The 22,645-nt window shown below is 36.5% G+C and overlaps 1 protein-coding gene and 1 pseudogene across 12 annotated transcripts in view; both read right to left on the bottom strand.

The window, feature by feature from the left end:
* Positions 1–3,692: 3,692 nt before the first annotated feature.
* NF1 (neurofibromin 1) overlaps positions 3,693–22,645 on the bottom strand; it is a 208,471-nt gene continuing 189,518 nt past the window's right edge. For 8 of the 12 annotated variants that reach the window (XM_016119150.2, XM_036222971.1, XM_036222961.1 and 5 more), the window contains 7 exons: positions 22,424–22,546; positions 21,925–22,055; positions 21,640–21,740; positions 20,661–20,803; positions 20,259–20,305; positions 18,849–19,065; positions 3,693–7,373 (listed from right to left, as the gene is read on the bottom strand). In XM_016119150.2, coding sequence (XP_015974636.2) covers positions 7,231–7,373; positions 18,849–19,065; positions 20,259–20,305; positions 20,661–20,803; positions 21,640–21,740; positions 21,925–22,055; positions 22,424–22,546 — 905 coding nt within the window. In that variant the 3' untranslated portion in view covers positions 3,693–7,230. Of the gene's footprint in view, positions 7,374–11,573; positions 11,681–18,848; positions 19,066–20,258; positions 20,306–20,660; positions 20,804–21,639; positions 21,741–21,924; positions 22,056–22,423; positions 22,547–22,645 lie in introns of all 12 variants that reach the window. The other 4 variants (XM_036222967.1, XM_036222970.1, XM_036222972.1 and 1 more) reach the window with 4 other exon arrangements.
* LOC118604638 lies at positions 9,783–9,901 on the bottom strand (annotated as a pseudogene).

Below are 22,645 nucleotides of genomic sequence, written 5' to 3'. Positions count from 1 at the left end.
TACTGATATGCGAAAACTCAAAGACTTGATTAGAGTTTTCAATAGGTCTTTACATAGGTCATCTTCAGTCTGGTAGGGATTTTGCATGGAGTTGCTGTTGGAATGGGGCCTTTCCTCTATTAAAGCTATGTCTCGAGTTCCCTGGTAACATAGAGTCTTAAGTGTTATTCAATAACCATATATTGAGCACCTTAACGAGGTATGGCTCCTGTATCGGGAGGCCCAAGATACAGGACCAAGAGAAGGGCTCACAACATAGCCCATGGGAAATCAGAAAGCATTCCTAAGAGGTGCTGATGCTGGAGTTCATTTGTGAAAATAACAGGCCTAATTAATGTTTGCAGGATGAATGATTACATGCTGCTAACTCAAAAAGTTAATGAGAAAAATTTTCTTTGGTCTCCTGTAGAATCCTAGATATGAGTGTGGGTGGTGGTGGTGGTGGTGGTATTTTTGCTTCAGGTGTAGATCACCTAATTCCTTTCTGCCTGTCATCCACGAACTACCAATTAAGCAAGAGAGGATCCCTGGCCATCAGTTTCTCATCCTACTTCGACTTTGGGCCAGATTCAAAGAGTCCCCTTATTTTTGCTGGTCTGGGACAAAGGTCTGTCTTTATGGAGTTTTTAAATGAAGAAAATTAGGGTGCATTCCCCAAATGTGACAAAACAATGGAGGAAAATATGAACAGAATGAGCCAGTCTCCTTCCTGGTGTGCTTTCTGTCCAGACACGGCTCTGCTCCCCCTGCCCTCTGGGCTAGGTCGTCCCCAGCCTCGATGACCTCTTCTACATTCAAGACTTCACAACCTTGTTTTCAACTTTTTGATGGACACAGTTCTTGGTCAGTTTTCAAGACCTAACTCCTTAGTCACCCACCCTGCCAGTCACTGCAACTGTCTAAGAGCCCAGTCCACACCTTGGGACACTGTGGTCACTGCTTGCACGGCTGTTTTCCCTCACCGAATTGTGAACTCATGGAAGACAGAGGCCAGAGGCCAAACTTTTTCCTCTTTTTGCATCTGCAGTGCCTGGCCTAGGGCTTGGCACAATTATAACCAGCAGGAAATGTTTCTTTGAACAAGTGAATTAAGTCAGCTGAGGTAATATCTGTTGACATTTTCTTCCTTTAAATGTATTTGAGTTGGGCAATGCTCTCTAAACATCTGACAAGGAAGGGGCCCTGTGATGATTCCAGTGTGGCTTCCCTATTTTATACTGAGGAAGTGGCCCCTGTGAGGGGAAGTTGTGAACCCTATAACCCCACACACTTAATTCTCTTTATCACAACTAGCTTTACTCTCAGCATATGGTAAAGAACCTAGAAACATACTGCAGTATGACCTTTTGGGGATACAGGCATACCTTGGAGATATTGCAGGTTTGGTTCCAGACCACCATAATAAAGCAAGTGTTGCAATACAGTGAGTTGTGATCTTTTTGCTGGTGGAGGGTTTTGCCTTCAGTTTGTAAAGCCATGTACAATAAAATGAGATATGTCTGTAATTCAAAAAGGATAAAGGTAATTCAGCCCAATTTAGGTAAAATGTATAAAGCTGCTTTGGGAACTTTAAATATGCATATATACATGGAGGTATGTATGTATGTATGTATAAATGAATACACACAGTATATATGGATTTTTAGAAGGCACTTTTGCAAAAAGCCAAATTGATTGGTTAATGTTATGACACTTCCACTTATGATTAGCCAGTATTTTTAAGGAACAAAATGGGAGAGTTTCAAACCAACAAGGACCATGTTTCTATAGTATGGCCTCATAGATACAGAAACAATCACCGTTCAAAAGGGTTTATTTGATTGGCAGCTAAAAAGGTTTTAAGTGGAACTAACTTCAGTATGAAGACTGAGTTTTTAATAAAGAGAGGCTGCCTGGCATATCACTTGGGGCTGTTAAGTGCCCTTGAGAATTTGAATGTTGCTATGTCCAAGGCTGTTCTGATCTGCAGTGATCGGGCTAAGATGGTTCACTGATAGAGACCCAGGGAAAATTAGGGGTGAGGGTAAATGCTCTAAGATGCCTGCCACCATTAGGGGCTTGCCTGGGGTGTGCGGTGGTGTGGGGGCAGGGGGTGCTGGGCTGCTTTCTAGAAAAAGAGGAACACTGTGATACCACTTGGCTAAAGGTTTTTATTATTCTTCCAGCATCTCATGCCCCTCCCCAATCTTCCATGGGAACTAACTTTTCTGGCCATGTGGTTCAAAACCCCAAACTAGCCTGAGGGCGTCCCAGAAAGCAAAACTCTGTACAGGCAAACCCTGGGCACAGGGACCCCATAAAGATAAATCGTATGGTCCATGACCTCAAGGAGCTAACTACCTAGGGACAGAGGGTCAATACCCCAAAGGTATCCCTAGTTTTGAATACAATGCTTCAGGCCACAGGGCAAAGACAGCTATTTGAGGTATTTGCAGCACTTGGATTTTCAGTTCTCTGCTCCAGGGGTCTTTAAGCTTGGGTGCCAGGGAAATCACCTGTTTTCTCCCCTGCCACTCCAGGACTCCAACCCTAGGGAGTTTGCCTTTGTGTCGGAGGTGTGGATGGGCCCAGAGAGTACTAGCCAGCCCTCCAGGTGAGATACCCTTGCTTTCTCAGCCTTCCTATAAACAGACCAGCACTTGCCTCTGACCTGCAGGTTATCTGTTTCATGGTCTTTTTTAGTCCTTTGTTCAATGCTGGACACTGTCACCCTCCCAAGAGTCAGCTCTGTCCTGCCCACAGAATCTAGGCTTGATTCTCTATCTGGGGGTAGCCCACATAATGGGGGTAAACAAGATAGTAAAACTCGCAGCACCTGCTCCAGAGAAGAGTTTTACGGGGTTTTCACATGCAGTGTCCCAGAAGATTCCGTAGGGGGAGCTGAAGAGCTGGAGGATCCCTGAGTCCTGACATGTGTCCTCTGAAGGCTCTGTCTCCAGGTGTCCTGGCCTTTCTGGCTGCTCATTTTAAAAGTAGCAGATTCAGCCTACCCCAGAGTACAGAGTCACCCCTCAGTTTGGCAGACCCTAAAAAAGCATCTGATGGGGCCCAGGACACACAACTCCAAAACATGGCACCTTGGCATACTGAATTTTAGGCTGAGTCACTCTGATTTTTCCCCTGCCCTTCTCCCCTGAAACAGGACATAAAACCCTCTGTGAAAGGGCCAAGAGGAAAGGAACACCCTTATGTCCAAAGATGAAAGGAACATGCCTTGAGTTCCCCATTTACTACACTCGCCTCATACTCTGACCTGTCATAGTTCTATATGTCTGCCCACTCTTTTATTAAATCTGGCATAGAAATACTCGGGTTTAACTGTTTCTTTGGTCTTCATTTCCTTGTGAAGGCTCCCCAGTCACATAAAACTTGCATTAAATACATTTGTATGATTTTCTCCTGTTAATCCGCCTTGGTCAGTTTAACTTTCAGACTCAGCCAGGAACCCTAAGAGACTAGAGGAAAACTTTTTTCTTCCTCTACATATTTCACTAAAATTACTTATTTTACTTATAGTTGAGAGAGGTCCTGGAAACAAAAATCCATGGGGGTGCGGTGGGGTGGAGAACCCAAGACATCCATACAAGAAAGGAAATGGTCATAATGTTTCAAAAGATCAGTGAGGAGTGGGGGGAGGTGAGAAAACAGAGCTGATGCATGTGAAGAAATTAAATAACTCCCCACATCTTAGAGCAGATTAAATTTACATTTTACTTAAAAAAGGTGGGGGGAGGAGTACATACACAGGGAGGAAAAAGGGGTGAGGAGGAACAACGATCTGAAGTAGATGTCTACAACTTCTCCTGCAATGATCAATTCTGCCTGTTGGGCGGCATTTCTCCTGCTGGCGTACAACTCCTTACAATGTTAACAAGGCTGTAGACAAGGGAACTGCCAACGTTTAGGTCCGAATGGAAAGGACAGGAAGTTATCATATACAGTGTAAGTTTACAATACACGGCATTTTCTTTAAGTGATGTAACGCAGTCGCAGGAAGAAGTTCACAATACTAACACGAGAATATTCAAATGTTTGTTTGTTATCCATGTACAGCAACTGCTTTACAAAAAAGCAAAATAATACAATATATCATCACATGTATTTACAGTGTAGTAAATATACTTTTCTGTCAAATTTTACACAAACTATTTACAGGTGAGTATACTGCATTAAAAAAAATTATGTGACTGACACTAAGAGTGAATTTTTGTATAAGTCCATTGCATAACATTGAATAAGACATGCCTCATGATGCTGGGGAGGGATGAGAGGGGAACGTAAAAACAAAACCAAAAAACAAACAAAAAGCCAAAACAAAACTGAAAAACTCTAAAAGCCACTAAGCAAGGAGGGTTGCCGGCTTCTGTTCTGTCTACCCCTGGAACACCCGTTCTGTGGGGGTGGAAGCTGACCATTCACTGCGGTGTCCTCAGTGCCAGGCTCAGGACCTGCACAGAGCCAGCAGCCAGTGATGAACAGGTGCTGAGTGGCGAAGGACAGAGCACTCGCCGCCCCTCCCCCTCCCCCCACCCAAAGCTGGTGAACTGTTTCCATGTTGGCAAACAAGACCACACCCCTGGGACTTGGAGCAGTGATAAGACAGGTAGATTATCCACAACAAAAATGTGATGAGTTACTTTTCCTCTTTAAAAAGGGGGAACACCCACAAACTAAAAATAAATGACTTATAATGTTCTTTATAGAATTTACACCAGATTTTGCAAAATAGGAAACTTATTCTAAACTTCAGAATTTCTTGTACAGATTATAGGTACGAGAGGCCTGAAAAAGTAATTCATTTCTTTTGACACATTTTAGTGAGAGATTTCTCTCATGTTCATTTTAGTTACTTGGAAAGCTAGATTTTCTTCAAAAATTGGAAGTTCTTTAGACAATAAAAATTTTAAATCTTGGTAAGTTTTCAAATTCCCAGGATATATGGGTCAAAGTATTTTTGCAGTTCAAAGAAGGCTCAATTTTGATTTGTGCAACGCTGATCATGTCATGAGGTACTTCAAGTGAATTCATTCATTACGCTAGAGGAAAATAATGAATAAATTTAAGAAATATCATACCTTGGAAAACTTGTTTATGGAAAGATCAATATTTTTAACAGCAAACCTTTGGAGGTTAGTCTATTTTTGGGAGAAGCAAAATAGCATACCACCACCATCATATGCACCAAACCAACCAACAAAGAGGGAAAACGTGGAACCAAAATGATTAAAGGATCACATCTGCCTTTTAGTTCAGGAGCCAAGAAGTGAATCCCATCCCAGAAGTACTGGGTTGTGCGAGGAACTTAATGGCAGCTTGGCATCCTTGGCACAGGGTTGTTAATGACCTATTTCTAAACTCAGTTCTAGTCTAAGCTTCTTTATAGTCTTACTTGTTCTGTTATTATAAACATTCTATTCTAATGCAGCCTCTACAATAGTTAAAAAACAAAAGTTTAGTTAATTGCACCCATCTTTAAAATTTTCCAACAATTCTGTGTCAAAATACCTATTAATACTAAGGGTTTTTTTCCCTTTTATTCTGGCAAATGGTTCTTACTTTTCCCAGGATTGTAAACAAATTAACAAAATTAAATTCTTGATATTTCTGAATATCAAAAGCAATTTTATTTACATTAACATATTACATTGTTATTATGTGGATAAATGTGAAATGTGTTATATTATTAAAATCAGAACACTTACATGTACCATTGTTTATTGATTTAGCTGTGGAATTTAATTTACTGAAATCCACTTATGAAGAAGCACTACAGGAAACTCCCCCCTCCCCCAGGTTTCTCTTCTCCTCCCAAAGCGATTACATCTGAACATATAAAGGGAACCTGAGAGTAGGGAATAATATCTTTTTGTAATAAATACGGTTAGTCTTAAATTGGAACATCCAGATAACTAATACGCTCTCTGAAGCTGAATTATTTTGCACTATCCAGGTACCACAAAGAAACTGCATTACTATGGGAATTCCAATGCCACTGTAACCCATACCATTCAGTACAGCAGCACCTCTTCCGGTCCCCTGTTGTCATACTAATTCAGGCTGACTAATCTTTTCACAGTGATTAAATGAAATTCTATCATATACGACCCAAATGTTTTGCTAAAGAGATTACTGGTTTTTTTGGAGGGGAGGGGGAAAGTTACAAGACATTTAAAATACATTTTATCAAAAGCATTTTTGTTAATATACACCATACTCCATGTTTCTGGGAAAATTATTAAACAAAATAAAAGCATCAGCTACTCAAAGCCACGTACCATTCCATTTTGCTATGGAGCTAATGCAAACATCTATGAAAGTTACCTTCTAGGAACAATAATTTTCAACACTTTGTTCACTGATTACCCTGCTTAGCATTATTTAGGAAAGAAAAGGTGGGGGAAAATGTATAATTACTATACTTAGTATAGTTTTCGCTTACAAAAACAACTTTTAGCATATTTAAAGATTAAAAGATAATCAGCTAGAGAAAAAAATAAACTAGTTTGGATGACTGAGTTTGGATAAGGCCTCAGAACCTATCGCTTTAATTCAGTGATGTTAAGATATATGTGGTTATGCTTATTTTCCTGAAATTATTGCTAATACTCAAATGTTAGTATTTCTTAAGAACCCACTACAAAACACTAAATCCCTCCGCCCCCCAAAGTACCTCGCCTGTGGCTTTATGGCGTGGAGTCTCTGAGGCTTGAACTCTATGGTTCCTTCAGTTTTGTAAGGTAAAAAAAAGTCCACAGCTAAAAGTCAGATTAAATATTGGGGTTATAGTATTATTTCTCCCATAAACTTGTATCTTGAAAAGTGTGTAAATAAGACTAACACTTTACTTTGTATGATGAGGAAGGGGAAAACATAGAAGGCAGAGCTCTGTGCAAATGGCTTTCATAGCTGGCCAGTAGCAGCAGTATTCAAGAATCCATCCTCTCTCACAATTGGGATGTTCTCAGTTCAAGTGTCCTGACCTCCCACTTTCTTTGCGGTTGTTCTGAACACTTGCTTAAATCAGACACACCGAAATTAGAAGGAAAAAACTGTTAAAGAAAAAGCAGCATTAAATTTAGGCAATGCTTCCAAGAGTTGATCATCTGGCAACATGGCAGACAGGATGGGCTCTTAAAACATGAAGTGCAGCATCACAGCACGGTCGTGAAGGGGGCACTAGTGAGAGCCCGTGTAAGTTAAGTTTGTTTGAAAAAAGAAAGAAAGAAAGCTTCACATGATCTTCTTAATGCTATTACGTTTGAAACTGCCAGCGCTTCTTTGCTTCTGTACTTGGCTTGCGGATCCATGGCGAGTTCGTCCACTATTACAGTGCCCAGCGCTTGGGGAGAGTTCAACGTTCTCCTTGTCAATTCCTGGAGAGAAATAGAGCAGCCAGTTACTCTCTCTCCTCTGGTGTTAAGCTCCAGGGTTGGATCTCGTGATTTGTGTACGAGATACAACCTGGAGAATTGTTAATACTCAACTGCTAGAATGTTCATGAAGATCCTGTCACACAGAAAACTTCACATTTTGTTAGGCGGAGTTTGCTATCACAGCAGAAAAACAGCGTAAGAAAACAAAACAAAACAAAACAACCCAAGAAGTTGCAAGGCAGGCAGGCTTGAGCTGAATGAAAGGCTAGCAGCCACCAAGGAAGACAAGAGATCCCTCCTCCAAATCATACCAGAAGCTTCCAGTAGAGGTCAGCTTCTAGCCACATATCCTTACTGGTGTTTATACACAGAATATATACATACTCTCCAGTTGCAAAAGGTACTGAAATTCGTTATTTCAAAGAAAGGCATATTCTTTCTATTTTTTCAATCAAAGGCAGACGCTTTTTTTTTTTTTAATCACAGTGCCTGTCTCAAAGGAACTCAAATATTTACTGAGAAAATAACACATCACAAAGGTCATACTGTAGAATCTTTGCTTTGACCTTTTCAACTATGGCAAGTCATTTCATGCTCTGCCTCTTACACAGATGCCATTTATCTCTTTCACAGAGGAGATTAAATCTCCCAAAACTTACAATGAATTTTATAATCTAAGTAATGACTTCATAACAGTAACCAGAAGCAAAAACAAAATACTGTTTACCTCTCAGATTAATAAAGATCACAAATTACAGGTAACAGAATAGTGGTTACCCTGAGGAAGTGGTGACAGAAGGAGGAAATGAGGGTGGTTTCTTGGGGGCTGGTAATGTTCTGTTTCTGGCTCTGAATGCTGGATTTTTAAGCATGTTTACTTAAAAGTTTATTAAGTTGTAACTTGTGATCTGTGTACTTTTCTGTTACATTTCAATAAAATTAATAAAAATAATTAGATTATACCCACTTTTAGCATAACTACAGGTGGGAAAGCAAACCGCTGGAGAGCATTTTAACGATTTGTATAAAAATGTAAAGTACTGACTGATATTTACTGATACAGAAAGATGACCAAAACTTAGGAGTAGGAGGCGAAAAAAGGGCTGGGAAAACATTTGCCCTAATATGTTATCTCTGGTGGCGTTATTTCAGGTAATTTTTACTTTATTCTTATCTGTGCCATTTGAATTTTAAAATTTATTCTTATCTGTACCATTTGAACAGTAAATCTGAGAATGAAAAAAATTCCACTTATGGACAAAAAGTAGCATTTAAAGTAAAAAACTATTTAGGTTCTAGAAAATATACATAGATCCACCCATCTATTTGATTCATGAATAGAAAATATATTTGTGATGACCTCCTCCTCCAAGGTGCCACAAATCCTTCATTTGGATTCAGCTTTGAATTCAATTCAGAGCATAAAGAATCTATAGGCACATGGTACAATTTACACAGGCTCAGTAGAGGTTTGCTGTCTTGAACTTGTCAAAGAACATGGGCATTTGCCAGTGTTTGTTTATGAAAAAGTACACTGGGCTGGTAGTGTGAATATAGAATTACATACGTCAGTAACACCTCTTCAGGAGGCAAGCACAGTGAACCAGCATCTCGAATCTGTTGTGTTCTAACCTAACCATATATGCAGAAAGATGAATGGAAGAAAACACATCACAATGTTCAAAGAACTTTTCTCTGGGTAACAGAATTCTAGATGATTTTTATTCCCTTCTGCATACTGATTTGCATCTTCTCCAGAGCTATTTAAAAAAGAAATAAAATTGAAAGACGACGACTCGTCATCTCTTGAATATGTTTTGAACTTGTTTGTGCAGGATATTTTAATTGCCTTGTCTATCTCTACGAGACAAAAATCCAACCCACATTTCCCATCTCTGTTTCCTTCATGACGCAGTCTTCTGTCTCCTGCCAGAAATACTTTCTCTTTTTTCCTCCCTGCTTTTAGATGGGATTTACATTTATTACATTTTGCCTGTATACTGTCACAACTTGTGTATAAATCTTATTTCTCCTACTAGAGTACAAATACTCAGAAGGGTGAAGATCATATATTATTCACTTTTGTTTTCTTGTAAGATATAGCTGATATCTTTTTCAATAATATTGGTTGAACTGAATGCTTCATTTTTAAATGTGAAGGCTGTAATTCAGAGTCAAAACGCATATAAACTCTGATCTCCTGGGGGTGGTACCATATAGTGAAAAAGACCAAAAATTTTTTTTAGCTTCCTGCATCTGAACTTCCTCCATGACAAAATTATCAGTGTCTTTGACCTTCCATTTCTTTTTTTTTTTTTTTTTAATTTTTTTTAGGTGAGGCAACCCTTGGTTGACCTCACAGATTTTAAGGACCTTGTCAGTTTACAATCCCTTATTTTTTATTTTTTATGCCTATAGCACCTGGTCATCCTAGGTGGTCTCCCATCCAAGTACTAACCAGGCCCGGCTCCACTTAGCTTCTGAGATCAGACGAGATTGGGTGTGTTCAGGGTGGCATGGCCATAGACGACCTTCCATTTCTTATTTGCACATGACCTACAAGTTCAAGTCTAATAGTTATTTATCTGGGGTTATTTCTTTAACAGGAAATAAGATTCAGGTAAAAGTAGAACTTCTAAAAGATAAAGGGTTTGAACTAATTAGGAGATGACCATCAGGAGGGGCACAGCGTGGACAGTCATTAGGAGGGCCTGTGGTTTTCTGCCAGCAATCTGCAACCATGGCAGCCTTGCCACTGCTAGACTGTGGCTTACTCTGGGGGAAAAGCAATCATTACACTGCAAGGTGGCAATGATTCTGTCTAACGAAAAGGGCCTGCTTAGTGAAATTTTAAAGAATTAACATTATATAAATTGTAGTCACAAAGATTAAGTCGTAAGGGTGAAGGTTAAGAATATTCCATTTTGTTTTGTTAAACAGATAACCTTTAGGCCTCTAAATAAAAAAATTTAAAATGCTTATTTATCTCCAGTTAAATGTTAAGGGTAAAAAGCCATCAAATTTTACACATACTAGGATTGCTACTATGTAAAGAAAAGAAATTGAAAAGAGATGCACCAAAATGTTACTAATCAGTGATTATTTTAGAATGGTGAGATTATGGGTGATGTTTTTCTTCTATTTTGCTGAATTTTCTTTTTTCTTTTTTCCTAATGAGCATGTGTTTCTTTTAATTAAAAATATTAAAATATCACTTAGTCCTGTCACTCATAACCCAAAGCTTCAATGCTACGTGAAAGGTTGATGTCTTCTCTCAAATTCAATTATAATCTCAATTCGGTTCTTATTTTTGTATGTGTGTTTTCTTCCTACTTAGTTAACAAACTCTACAAGTTACACACAGGTAAATGTAGCATGACTGTGACTCCAAAGTTCGATCTCACAGCAAAGATGGTTTACTTTAAGGATCAAAGGACAAGCTAAGATAAACATCTTGAAGGGTCTTTTCTTAAAGTGAAAAAAAAAATTAAAAAATATACATTATATTTATACCAAATTACAGCTTCTTGAAAAAGCCAAGTTGCATAAAACAGAATGACCTTAGTTTCTGGTTATAGCATTCAGGCTTCTAAGCATCATTCTCACTTTTGAAAATTTTGGCAGTATTCTTTCTTTTTACCCTCTAAAATTAAATCTAGAAACCTCTCTAGAAGCTGGTGAAGGATTTGGGCTCAACATTCTATTGGAAAAACTCTCAGATTATCAGCCAGACTGCTCAAATGGAGACAGACTCCATCCTACACTGGTACATGCTATATTTGGGATTAGTGAGCAGACCTTGGCGGTGCATTTCTCATCCAGGCCTCACAAAGGCTTTGTGTTCTGGTCTCTCTTATGCCCCTAAGCACTGTCTTTCTCTTCTGAACCTCAGTGGGCACAAAAGCAAAAATTCATGAGATGACAGACACCCAGGGGCCACCCCCCAAATGAAATAGATAAAAACTTCTGTGTTCCCAATTTGCTGGTTTAAATTCCCCCAGAGATATGCTGTGGTCATACATGCAGCCACTTACAAACATGCAGGGCAGAAGAAGCTGGAAATTCTCTATAGCAGTGTATTAATAAGCACTATGCTTTAACGAATTGTGGTGGTTCCAGACAAAGATAAAATCCTAAATAAAACGCGCTTTTGGCCAAAATTTAGTGAGCCAATTAAATTAAAAAAAAATATTATATTACATTATAGTTGTTCAAGTTACATGTCTATCTCCTCTGCTGGAACATGAGTTCCTTGAAGGCAGGTGTCGGGGTTTGTTTCTTTTGACAACTAGGAATATACATCCAGCCTGACAAATAATAAAACACTTAATTAAAAAAAATTCGCCTGTTTTTGAAACACCAAAACAATCAACCAAACTGGAACCTAATATTTTCATGAAATAATAAAAGGATTAAATCCTTTTTAATTCTTGAGAAGCTTAGAAGAAACGGGTTAGGTAATTTGTGAGAAGTTACACAACACAAACGAAAGACTTATAATAATCCAAATCTCCCATCACCTGCACAGCAGCGCTAGAAGGTAATGGCTCAGCATTACTTAGTTTATTACATATTTAATATGGCAAACCTGTCAGAAAAGTCTTACTACATATATAAGAAGGCAAACATGTCAGAAGGCTCATTTGTTACAGATATATAATGAGGCAAACGTGTCAGAAGACCCAGGTTTGAGTCTTGGTTGGATCAGAACTCTTATTTGGTTCTAGTTCTTAATCTGGGTATTAAAGATACAGCGGATGTGCCTATTTCAAAGGGTTGTTAGAAGAATCAGATATGGTAATCCATGTGAACACTATTTGCACATAGATAAAATTACTATATGAATTAAGACGCTCCTAATACCTGAAATAAACCAAGTGATAAACTGAAATAGTTTTAAAAATGCTTAAACCCTGAATTTTATACTGGAATTTGTAAAATTACTGAAGCTAATGTAAATAAGCACAAAAAATAATCTTAGACAAAAATGCAACTATAGCTTTTTTTTAAAAAAACTATAGCTTCTTATGCTATAGTAAATACATTCATGGAGATGTGTTAAATATATATTTAGAAATATCTGTATTTTGAGCTAGATATACAAACAAAATAATACCTATGTGAATTAAAAAATTTTTAATGGACTTTCATCAACTGCTGATACTTCTTTTTCTTTTAGGTCTAATATTTCTCTATAATAATTATAAAGAGTAAAAGAAAGAAGGTATCTTTTATAAATTACACACGTGTGTCACAATTTCTTCTTCTTTGTCCTTAGAGCTAACTAAAGACTATATTATTATTTAAAAAACATGGGTGATAGAGTGGACGGCTAGCTTTAATTTCTAAGGAAACACTGGGGTTGGTTTTATACTTGGGAAAAACAAATTATTTCTAAACTAAAAACTCTTCCTTGAAACACACACCCTGCTTTCTCTATTATTAACTTTCCCTGGAGTTTCTTGTTAATCTGCCTTTGTTGGCCAAGGCTAGGACTGCGTCTTCAGTGTGCAGGGGGAGTATAAGCAGCTCCTTATCCCTGGTCTCCTTAACCAAGACAAGATACATGGCCCTGCAGTGCCAGGAAGCACCTAGACTTAAAGCAGTGGCTTTACTAGTCCCTCAGGTGCTAAGCCAGACCGTGCTTACAGGGGCTGGTAAATGAAGTCTTATGCCACGTGCCCAGAACGAGTGCGGGGTAAGCAGTGTTTCGTGCAAAGATGATGAAAATAAAGAGTACCTTGATGAGGGAACAGCTGCATGAAAACTGCTGATTTAGAGCAAGGCAGAGAAGCTTCACAGACACAGAATGGAAGAAGAAACAAGAGTGAGTGATGTCCACAAGATTTTTTTAAAAGGGTGAAATATGATTTGATACTGGATAATTATTATATTCTCTGGTTTTTGGAAGGAATCTGGTTTTAATTTTTGACTCTGATCATTAATTTCTTGAATATTACACTATAAATAAATAGAACTTACAAATTTACAGATAGATGTGTTTTTTAGCACCTTTATTACAATTAAGAATTTTAGTTTAAATCAAGAATTAAACTTAAAAATGAGCTAAAAAAATAGCAGAAACGATAAGCAACTGCTTAGTTTAAAATCATTTTTCTGCTATAATACTGGGCAATAAAAAAAAAATAGAAAATCAAGTCATTTCAGAGATTTTAAGTAGTCTCAAAATAAGCATCTAAGAAAGAGATATTTTAAACCTGATAAACATATTAGGAATGCTACTGACGCAGAGCTAAGTCTATAGGCATACCTCAGAGAAATCTCAAGTTCAGTCCCAGACTACCACAATAAAGCAAGTTTTAATCTTTTTGCTGGTGGAGGGTCTTGCCTTCAATTTGTAAAAAATGCAACATCTGTGAAGCACGATAAACTGCAGCACAATAAATGAGGTGTGCTATACATTTAGAGAAATGGTTTTGATGAACTATCACTGTGCACACAGATGTCAGCACTACTGGTTTGTGAATGTTTATAATTCCTAGTTGATACTCTCAGCTTCCAGAAGAGAGGTCTGAATTGCAGAAGCAAAGTGAGTATCGGATAACTGTGAGGCCAGGACACAGCCCCAAAATAAATTCAAACAAGTGAATTTAAAATAAAGCCCAACTAAATATATTTTTGCTCTAAAAATGCATGCTCCAATACCGGCAGTAAAATAAGTTGATCGAATAATAAAAAATTACAGATTTCTAGTAATAAACATTTAAAATAGACTACAGGCTTGTTTTTGTTAAAAAATTATAATACATACCTCACACATTTTTTGAGTTAAAAAATATACTTCTACCATAATTATTACTCAATTCTTGCAAACAAGTCTCTTTTTTAACTATCAGAATATGTTATTGTACAAGGTACAACATGACGAGTACCACAAAAGATTTCAAACAGTTATCTGTGTACATTTTACCACTCTCACTGCTCTGAAATCTATTTGAGGGCAGGTATCATGTCCTACTAGCTCCCCTACTCCCTTGGGTCTAATAGAGTCCCTTGTATGTAGTAAACAATGAATATTTGTAAGATAAATATCTGGAATTTTGCTTATCTTCTACAGAGCACTATAGCATAAATCTTGTCCTTAAAATCAAAGAACTTGTGTACACATAGAATTTGTTAAGCAACATGGATCGGAAGGAAATAACTCTAGCTCCAAACCCAATAATAAGGTCCATAGGCAAAACCTGTCAAGTCTCTGATGACCAGTCTCTGATATTAAATGCAAGGCCTAATGTACACCTACAAAATATGTGTTCAAATGTTTACTGACTCAAATTACAGTGTGAAAAATATTAAGACCTTGACGGAGTATAAATTAAATTTTAATACTTGGAAATGGACCTTTAAATTTCTTTTTAATGAGTGCTAAGTCCATACAATGTCATTGAGATTTTTATTTCCAGTATACTTGCCCTTTAATATCTAAGAGGATGCATGGAAAATGCATTTGAAATGTATACTTGAAATGAAATGAGTATAAAGCATTCAAAATATGGCTTTTAAAGGCTTCTTTGCTCATCATCTAAGAGAACCACTCAAAGATTGGCCTTAAACAACAAAAAAAAGTCCCATCTATAGCATTTTTAGGTAGATGGGTTTTATTTTCTGGTTCTAATCCTGGTTCTTCAATTCATGTCTAGCTCAGCTATAGTGGGCCTAATAATGGACTGCAATATTAAATTTGAAATATTCTTATATATCATAGGATAAATGTTATGAATTCTCTTCAGGATTCTCTTAGAGGCATTTGAGAAAATATGAAGAAGGAAAATTTTATGACCATTTGGCTAAAAGGGCCACATCTAACATAAATTTACATGCGTTGAACTCTGAATATAGTCCACTGGCTCCACTGATGTCAGGTTCCATTTGTACTAGAGAGAGAGTCAGAAGACAGTCATTTATGGATTTTTAAAAATGGATTTATAAAACAGTCCTCCTTGTGCTAACGGGATAGACAAGTGGGCTATGACAATTTGTCAAGAAGAATGCATTTTCAGAGACAATTTCTTTATGGAAGTGACTACCACTTCCTCAAAAGCTGGTGACTGATGAATTACTACCCCAATTTTTTATTTAAGTAGGGTTTAATTCCTGGGGCGAGGGAGATAATGAATCTCTTATCTAGATGATTTGACAGCAGAAAATGCTGGAATCCAAAAGAAAATATGACTTAGCGGCTGATCCTACTAAGCATCACAGATTTGGAAAGCAGAGTCTAGTACTGACATGGAAAGTTGCAGCAAAGGGCCGAGCTGTGTGCAGATCAGCAACTTCTGCTTTCTGACACAGGGCAACAAAGCTTTCACCTGCTTAAAGCTCAGTAGATTGGGTGCAGACTGATGTTAATTTGATGGCAAACCATACTTAAATCCATTTCAAGGAGTGACACAGAGCTTCTTTAAATATTTCTGCAGGGATTTGGCTGATGGGAGTGGAGATAGGGAAATATTCTGGTTTCTACATAGCTAAATAGCAAAGTTGAAATGCTGGACTGAGTCAGGAATCTGGATAAGACTCATCACTTATTTTAGCCCGCTGATATTAGCAAACTCAGCTTCATAAATTGAGGAGATAAGGATAAAAGATTACATGGAGCTAAAGATATAAAGCAGTATACCTAATTATAAACAAAATATTAACTCCTATTAGAAAAGTATTCCATAAGGGTAAATAACAGAAACACAAAAATTAGTTACAGAGATAAATCAGGATCCTTTCATGGAGATGAGCCTACAATTTAGAGATAAAAATGGGTTTTGTGAGAGAGTAAAGTCACTATTACAAAGATAAACCTTTTGTCCAAAAACATGTAGTAAAATAATCTGGCAAACCAAAGGACACACAATTTACATTTTTTTTTTTTTAGAGACTGGACATGCTGAATACTGTGGTTCTACTTAGTTAATCCCATTACTTTGAAAGCTTCAGTTTCTTTTGAATATAGTCAGAGGCTTCCAGGGTATAGTAGACTATTCAAGCAGCATCTTTGGAGAACTACTGGAGGTGATACCACTGATATAAAACTGTAACCAAAACCACACATGCTATTCTCCAATTTTTATAAACAATTCTAAATAAGAGGTTGCAGAGAAGGACTTTTTTTTTTTTTTTTTTTTTTTTTTTAAGCAAATGATATGGCTAACTGGAGTCTAACAATACAGGATGTAAACAATCAACTAGCAGGAGAACCTGTTCTGGTGCCTTTATTCTCAGCCTGATCATTTTATTGTCTCAATTAATGGGCAAAGATAGGCAGAAATTCCACTAGCAATTAGTCTGGGTAAAAAAAATAAAAATAAAAAAAATAAATAAAAAAAATAAAAAACAAACAAACAAAAAAAACCAACTAATCATTTTGACAGCTTTAACACCACTTTAGCAGTCCAAGAGGCAAAAGTCTGATCAAAATGAACCAAACTTTAAAAACAAGAAGATTAACATAGACAGAATCTATGAATTTTCTCATTGTGATCAATGTTATAAACAACAAATAGCCCAGAAAACAGAGAGCTCAACAGAAGAAAAGCAGTGGTGGACTGAAGGTAAAGCTGATGGAAGTAATGAGACAGCAATAAATAAACAAATAAATGAAAGAAACAGGGAAAGGGAAGGCAGGAAGACAGATACATTACAGCTACAGAAAGCAATGAATGTGGCAGAACACTGGCCTTGGTTCTAGATAAGAACTGTGTGATAAAGCAATTAACTTAGCTCTTCTAAGCCTCAGTCTCCCCACTGCACACAACAGCGTGAGCCTAGAACTAAATAACTTCCAGCTCCAAAATATTAAGATTTTAAGGGGTGGGAGTGGTGGTGAGGGAAAGGACCCAGTGGCTGCAATATCTAGAAGAAAGAAAAATTAAAGTTTTGTCTTTGTTTTAATAGTTGAAATGCTGATTATAAGGTAAGACCACTGGCATACCCTAGGGCAGCACTTCTTAAACTCTAGTGTGCATAAAAATCACCTGGGGTGTTTTTTAAATTACAGATTGCTGGCTGAGCCCACTCTTGAAATTCCTTGTGCAGAAGGTCTGGGGTGAGGCCCTGTCCAGCATTTTGCATTTCTAATAAGCTCACAAATGATGCTGATGCTACTACTTACTGGTTTGGGATCACATTTGGAGAAACACTGTCCTAGGGAATAAGTGACAGAGGGCAAAGGAACATGGTTATATGGGCAAGAAAAGGGTGACCAGGTTTCTGTCATTTCTTGCAGGGAGAGAAAAAGAACCTGACTAGATGCAGTAAGGTGACTGATAAATAAATGCTGGATCAAATAATCTGTTTCCCTCTGCTGACCAATGCTTAAAGACAAATATAGTTACTTATTATAATGGTTTATAATATGAATTGAATATTATATTACCAAGTTCTTCAGAACCTTAAAAGCTTTATGTTTAAATGTTCATGTAAAACTGAGATTATAACCCAGAGATTTAATCTATTTATGGATCCTGAACATCACAAAATAGTTATAAATACATTATTTGGCTTTTAAAAGAAAATTCATACTAACACTTAAAAGAACTATATACATACAGTAACTTTTCTTACAGAATGAGAGGTGTTTCATAAGTAAACTTTTCAAATAATGAAACTTTAAACACAAAACCTTTAAAAATAAAAAATTTATAAGGGTATCATTCTGAATAGAACATGACCATAGCGGAAGCTTTCCTTCATTATCCATTGTTATCAAAACAAATAAGGACATTAGTTCTATAATCAATAACATCTCCAGGGTCAACCAGAGTTTTATGAAATCATTCCTCTGAAATGAATGAGCCCAAAATTCTGTAGGTTTGCCATTTCTGCCACCTTGTGTATCTCGGCCCCACCCAAGCTATTAGCTATTATTTCTCAGTGTATCCACCTCTTAGTTGCATGTTGAATTGATAACTTTTTCCACTTGGACCTAAGAGTAATTCCATTGTAAGGAATCTGCTTCGGGCTTTAAGATGCTATTTCTTTGAGATGGCTTTTTTTGTCTAGTTGTTTAGTTACTCTTAGATTTTCAGGTTGGTCTCTGGATGGTTGAGTTGTTGCTGGCAGCAGGGAAGTGGGGTAATACTATACTTTGTATGTTTTCTGGATACAGTAGGCTGTATCAGAGACAAAGAAGCCCTTAGAGGGCAAGGTTACTATTTCTAGCAAGGAAATTCTGTTCACTTACAAGGGTAATGTACCTTAGGTTACTCTTTCTGCCCAAACTCTTAACTTATCAATCTTGGAATATTATGTGAACACTCTAAATATTTTACTATCTTATACATAACTGTTTAAAAGGCTTTATAGAATAACAAAATTCAAGTCAGCTACAAGGTAAAGAAGAAATGTAAAATGAACCTCATAATAAAAAGAGCAAAATCTGCTATTAACTGATAAGGGAATTCCTAATGTTGGTATATTAATATTATTGCTCAGATTTATATAAAGATTACATTTACTGACCTGGGGAATGCTGGGAAGTTGCAAGTGAGGTCATGGAATTAGAAAGGTTAAGGTTAGCAGTAATACTAAGCTGGCTCTGCACTGCAGGAGGATAAGGAGATGTGGGTGTCAGGAGGGACTCCTCACTGGTTTCTTCATCAATTCCAGGCAAATACGTGTCAATCAAGGCATCAAGAAACTTAACAATAAGCTCAGCATAGTCTGGGATTTGTGTTTGCTGTAATGGAAAATAGGAAATTATTTTAGCTCCATTCTTTTTATTATTATTATTATTATTAATTATTATTATTATTATTATTATTTTGTAAATCCTCTTTGAAGCCAAAAATGGTTAATTTAATGTTTGTTTTGGGCTTAATTTACTATTTTCTTCCTTTGTATTATAGATCATTAAAAAAAAGGAGGTAGAGTAATATTTATAGACTACCATGGGACTTATAACTGGAAATTATATTTGGCTTACACTTACAGATTCCAGATGAACCTGCAATTATTAAAAGCCATGCACAGACAAAGACTAAATTAATCCTGAGGCAATACGATTATGAGGAATGATGTCTAGTCAAGTTTCCAAAACAGAAAAAATGTGGAGAGCATCATCATTCCAGTTGCCAGTTAAGAGATTCAACTAACTAAACACCATGAAGGGCTCAAAGGGTTACTGACAATCAAAGTACACAAAATTCCTGCATAATATACTTATTTCTGTGACTTCAGGCCCACTTTGTAATGACAGCCTTTCTATACAGAGATATTCAGTAATAACTAAACAAAATAAATTCCCAATTCTTAAAATCAGAACAAGGTTTAGATAATTCATATTGATTTAGCACCCCCGTATCAACAACACTACACTAGGAACTATGGGAGAGATAGAAGTCCTGCCTTCAAGGAACTTCAATCAATTTGGAGAACAAATGAGAGTATATTGAGAAGAATAAATCTAATCTAAAAGGTTAGAAAGAAAAATGTTCACATGAGGTAGATTTTTTTTTTCATTATGTAATTTTTTAAAAGTTGAGATTTAAATGACAGAACATTGTTTTCAGGTCATGAGGTAGATTTTAATCATAGGTAATGTTTCTTCCTAATTACAAGATACTTAAGTGTGTGCGTTAGGATCATCAAATACACGAGGGATTGAGGGCAGGAAAGTTTACAGAGGCTTCTTGTACTCCTGAAAAGTCAAGCATAAATTGAATCGAGTTGTGTTTTATAAAAACCAATATAGAAACATGTTAAAGGTGCTGCCTCTTAGAAAGGCTCCGTGGGGGAAGCATTTTTATAAAAATAACGTGTCTATTATGAAGAACCATTCTAGTTTTCCACATATTGTGTGTTCTTAAAGCAAGCACACTAATATAAATAAAAACTTTCATTTTGTCAACAGAGAAAAATACATTTTCTTACCTTTGAAAAGGGTCCTGCAAACCGCCACAAGCCATTAAAACCAAAACCTGCAACAAATCAAATGTTACTCTTATAACAAGCATGAGATTCTTTTAATCTTAATAGAAATTAGTTACATAGTTGATGATATATAAAACCAACATGTACATTGAAAACATTTTTTTAGAAAGTGTCAAAGAAGACTAAAAATCACTTAAAATCAGTATAAAACTATATTTTAATTTTAAAATGTTGTCAACCAGTTACTTATTGAACATATAATTAAAAGAGTCAGAAAACGGCACATGGAGAGAAGTATGAACAAGACTATCCCTTATAAAGAATTCTTTAGTCAGTGCGTTCTACGACAGTGCACATGTTACTAAGTTCATCAACCATCCTCCTCCCGATACATTTATTTACTTTGCAGGTAAGATGTTTGGTATTGGGGTGGGGATTCTTCATGGTACACCACACTCTGTACAATTCCATGAATCGGATTTAACAAATTTGGATCTTGGCACAATGACAACAGGGTGTTGATCTTAGAGTCCAACAAGTTGTGCCTAAAAAAATAAGTCAACAGAAGAGCATTTTAAAGAAAAGTTAAATGAAAATATACCCTGGAAATATATTCCCCAGAACCATGTGATAAAAATGAAGGGAGTTGAGTGCTTTTTACTTTCTGTTGCTTTTCCAAATTTTCTGTAATGAATGTATGTGTCTGCTTCTTTGTTTCTTTTGTTGTTGGTTTTAGTCATCAGGATGGGGTGGAATATATGATCCAATTCAAACTTAAGAAGTAAGTAACTATTTCTAACCAGCCTATCATTCATTAATAAAAATATCCAAGAGTCAACTAACTATATAAAATTCTAAAATGTTTAAATGAGATTAAACAAAAATAAGGAAATAATGATACTATATAGAAGCCTAGATCAGGAAGAGAATTTCCCGAGTTTCTTTCAGAACACTTTGAAGCTAGTATGATTTTAGCCCTTAAGAGAGAATAAAATTCATCTCTCAAAGAGGAGGTCAATTTTGTTTTCACTTAGCTATGGATAAATCAAAAGCTCTAATGAAAAAGAAATCAACACAGGTATGCTGATTTAAAAATAGCAGTTTAATGGTTTGCTCCTAAGAGAGGAAATGAACAATGCTCATCACTATGAACCACTTAAAAAAATCGGCAAGATAAAAAAGTGCTTTTCCGAATGTCTGTTGTGCCAAAACTAGTCTTATCCCCCATTAAATCCACCATCCCTAAGCTAAAGTCACTATCCCATTATCTCATGTTTCTCACTCCACAAGCATTGAACATTACTGGGCAATACTTTAAGCTTTTATAAAACATTTGACTTGAAGACAGACACAAAAGTTATACACAAAAGGAGATACTTACACAACAGGAAAAACTTTGGGGAAAACAACACTGGCTTCTGCTAAGTACTCATAAAGAATTCGTTGATCAAACTCATCCGTGGTGTATTTTACCAGTGTAGCCTGCCAAGACGGAAAGAAGTAAACAGAAAACATTTTATTTTGTGGCTGAATTGTTATCTGTTTTGATGATTAGTAGAAGATGGCCTTCCTTTCATGTTTTTAATGTAGAAGTACTTCCTCGAATAGACTGGAACAAAAACTTGAAGAGGGGGGGAAAGCCTCGTCAAAAAGTGAAAATTCTTACCAGAACAGTAAGAAGAAGCGCTTGGATCTTTGGATCAGTAAGTACTTCTTCATCTAAGAGAACATTCGATTCTGACACTGAAACTTTACGTAAATGTGGGTGCTGTTGTGATGAGGAAATCCTTTGAGTTTCTGCAGTAAGATACAGATTAATATAATCAGCTGGACTAATCAAATATACACACTAGATACCACTTTACCTAATATATTTTAATGTTACTTCTAAAATTCAATAGCTCTTTAACTTAACAAACATCGTTACAGAATTATCATTCACCTATACAAAAGTTTTGGCTAGCTGTTTACAATGCTGTATATCATATATATGATTATTTTTTACACAATTGTCATTTTAAGGACTGCATATCTTTTGAACAAGTAAATGTTTCAATATTTCATTCTAAAGATTCTTAGAAATGGCTGGAAAGCAAATATGGCTCTTATGTACCCTCCCACCTGATTTTCAATGATCTATATCAATTATTAACTTTGTTTCTCACCCATTTCATAATCAGTTTCTGCTACTCTCCTCATTTTGGGGGGTGTTGTGATTCCTGATTCCATTTCTTGCCTTTTAGGAGCCTTTGTATCTGATATCAAGTGATCAAAACTCTTCCTTGTTCCTATAAACAAAAGTTACAGAATAGGAAAGTTCATTAACCAAAGAGTCTGTGCTTAGGAATATACTAAACAGAAAATGTCTGGACACAAAGTATTTAAGT

Source organism: Rousettus aegyptiacus, unplaced genomic scaffold, assembly GCF_014176215.1.
Source record: "Rousettus aegyptiacus isolate mRouAeg1 unplaced genomic scaffold, mRouAeg1.p scaffold_m13_p_6, whole genome shotgun sequence".
NCBI lineage: Eukaryota > Metazoa > Chordata > Mammalia > Chiroptera > Pteropodidae > Rousettus > Rousettus aegyptiacus.
The sequence above is the reverse complement of the archived record's forward strand: the minus strand, read 5'-3'. Positions and strand labels throughout refer to the sequence as shown.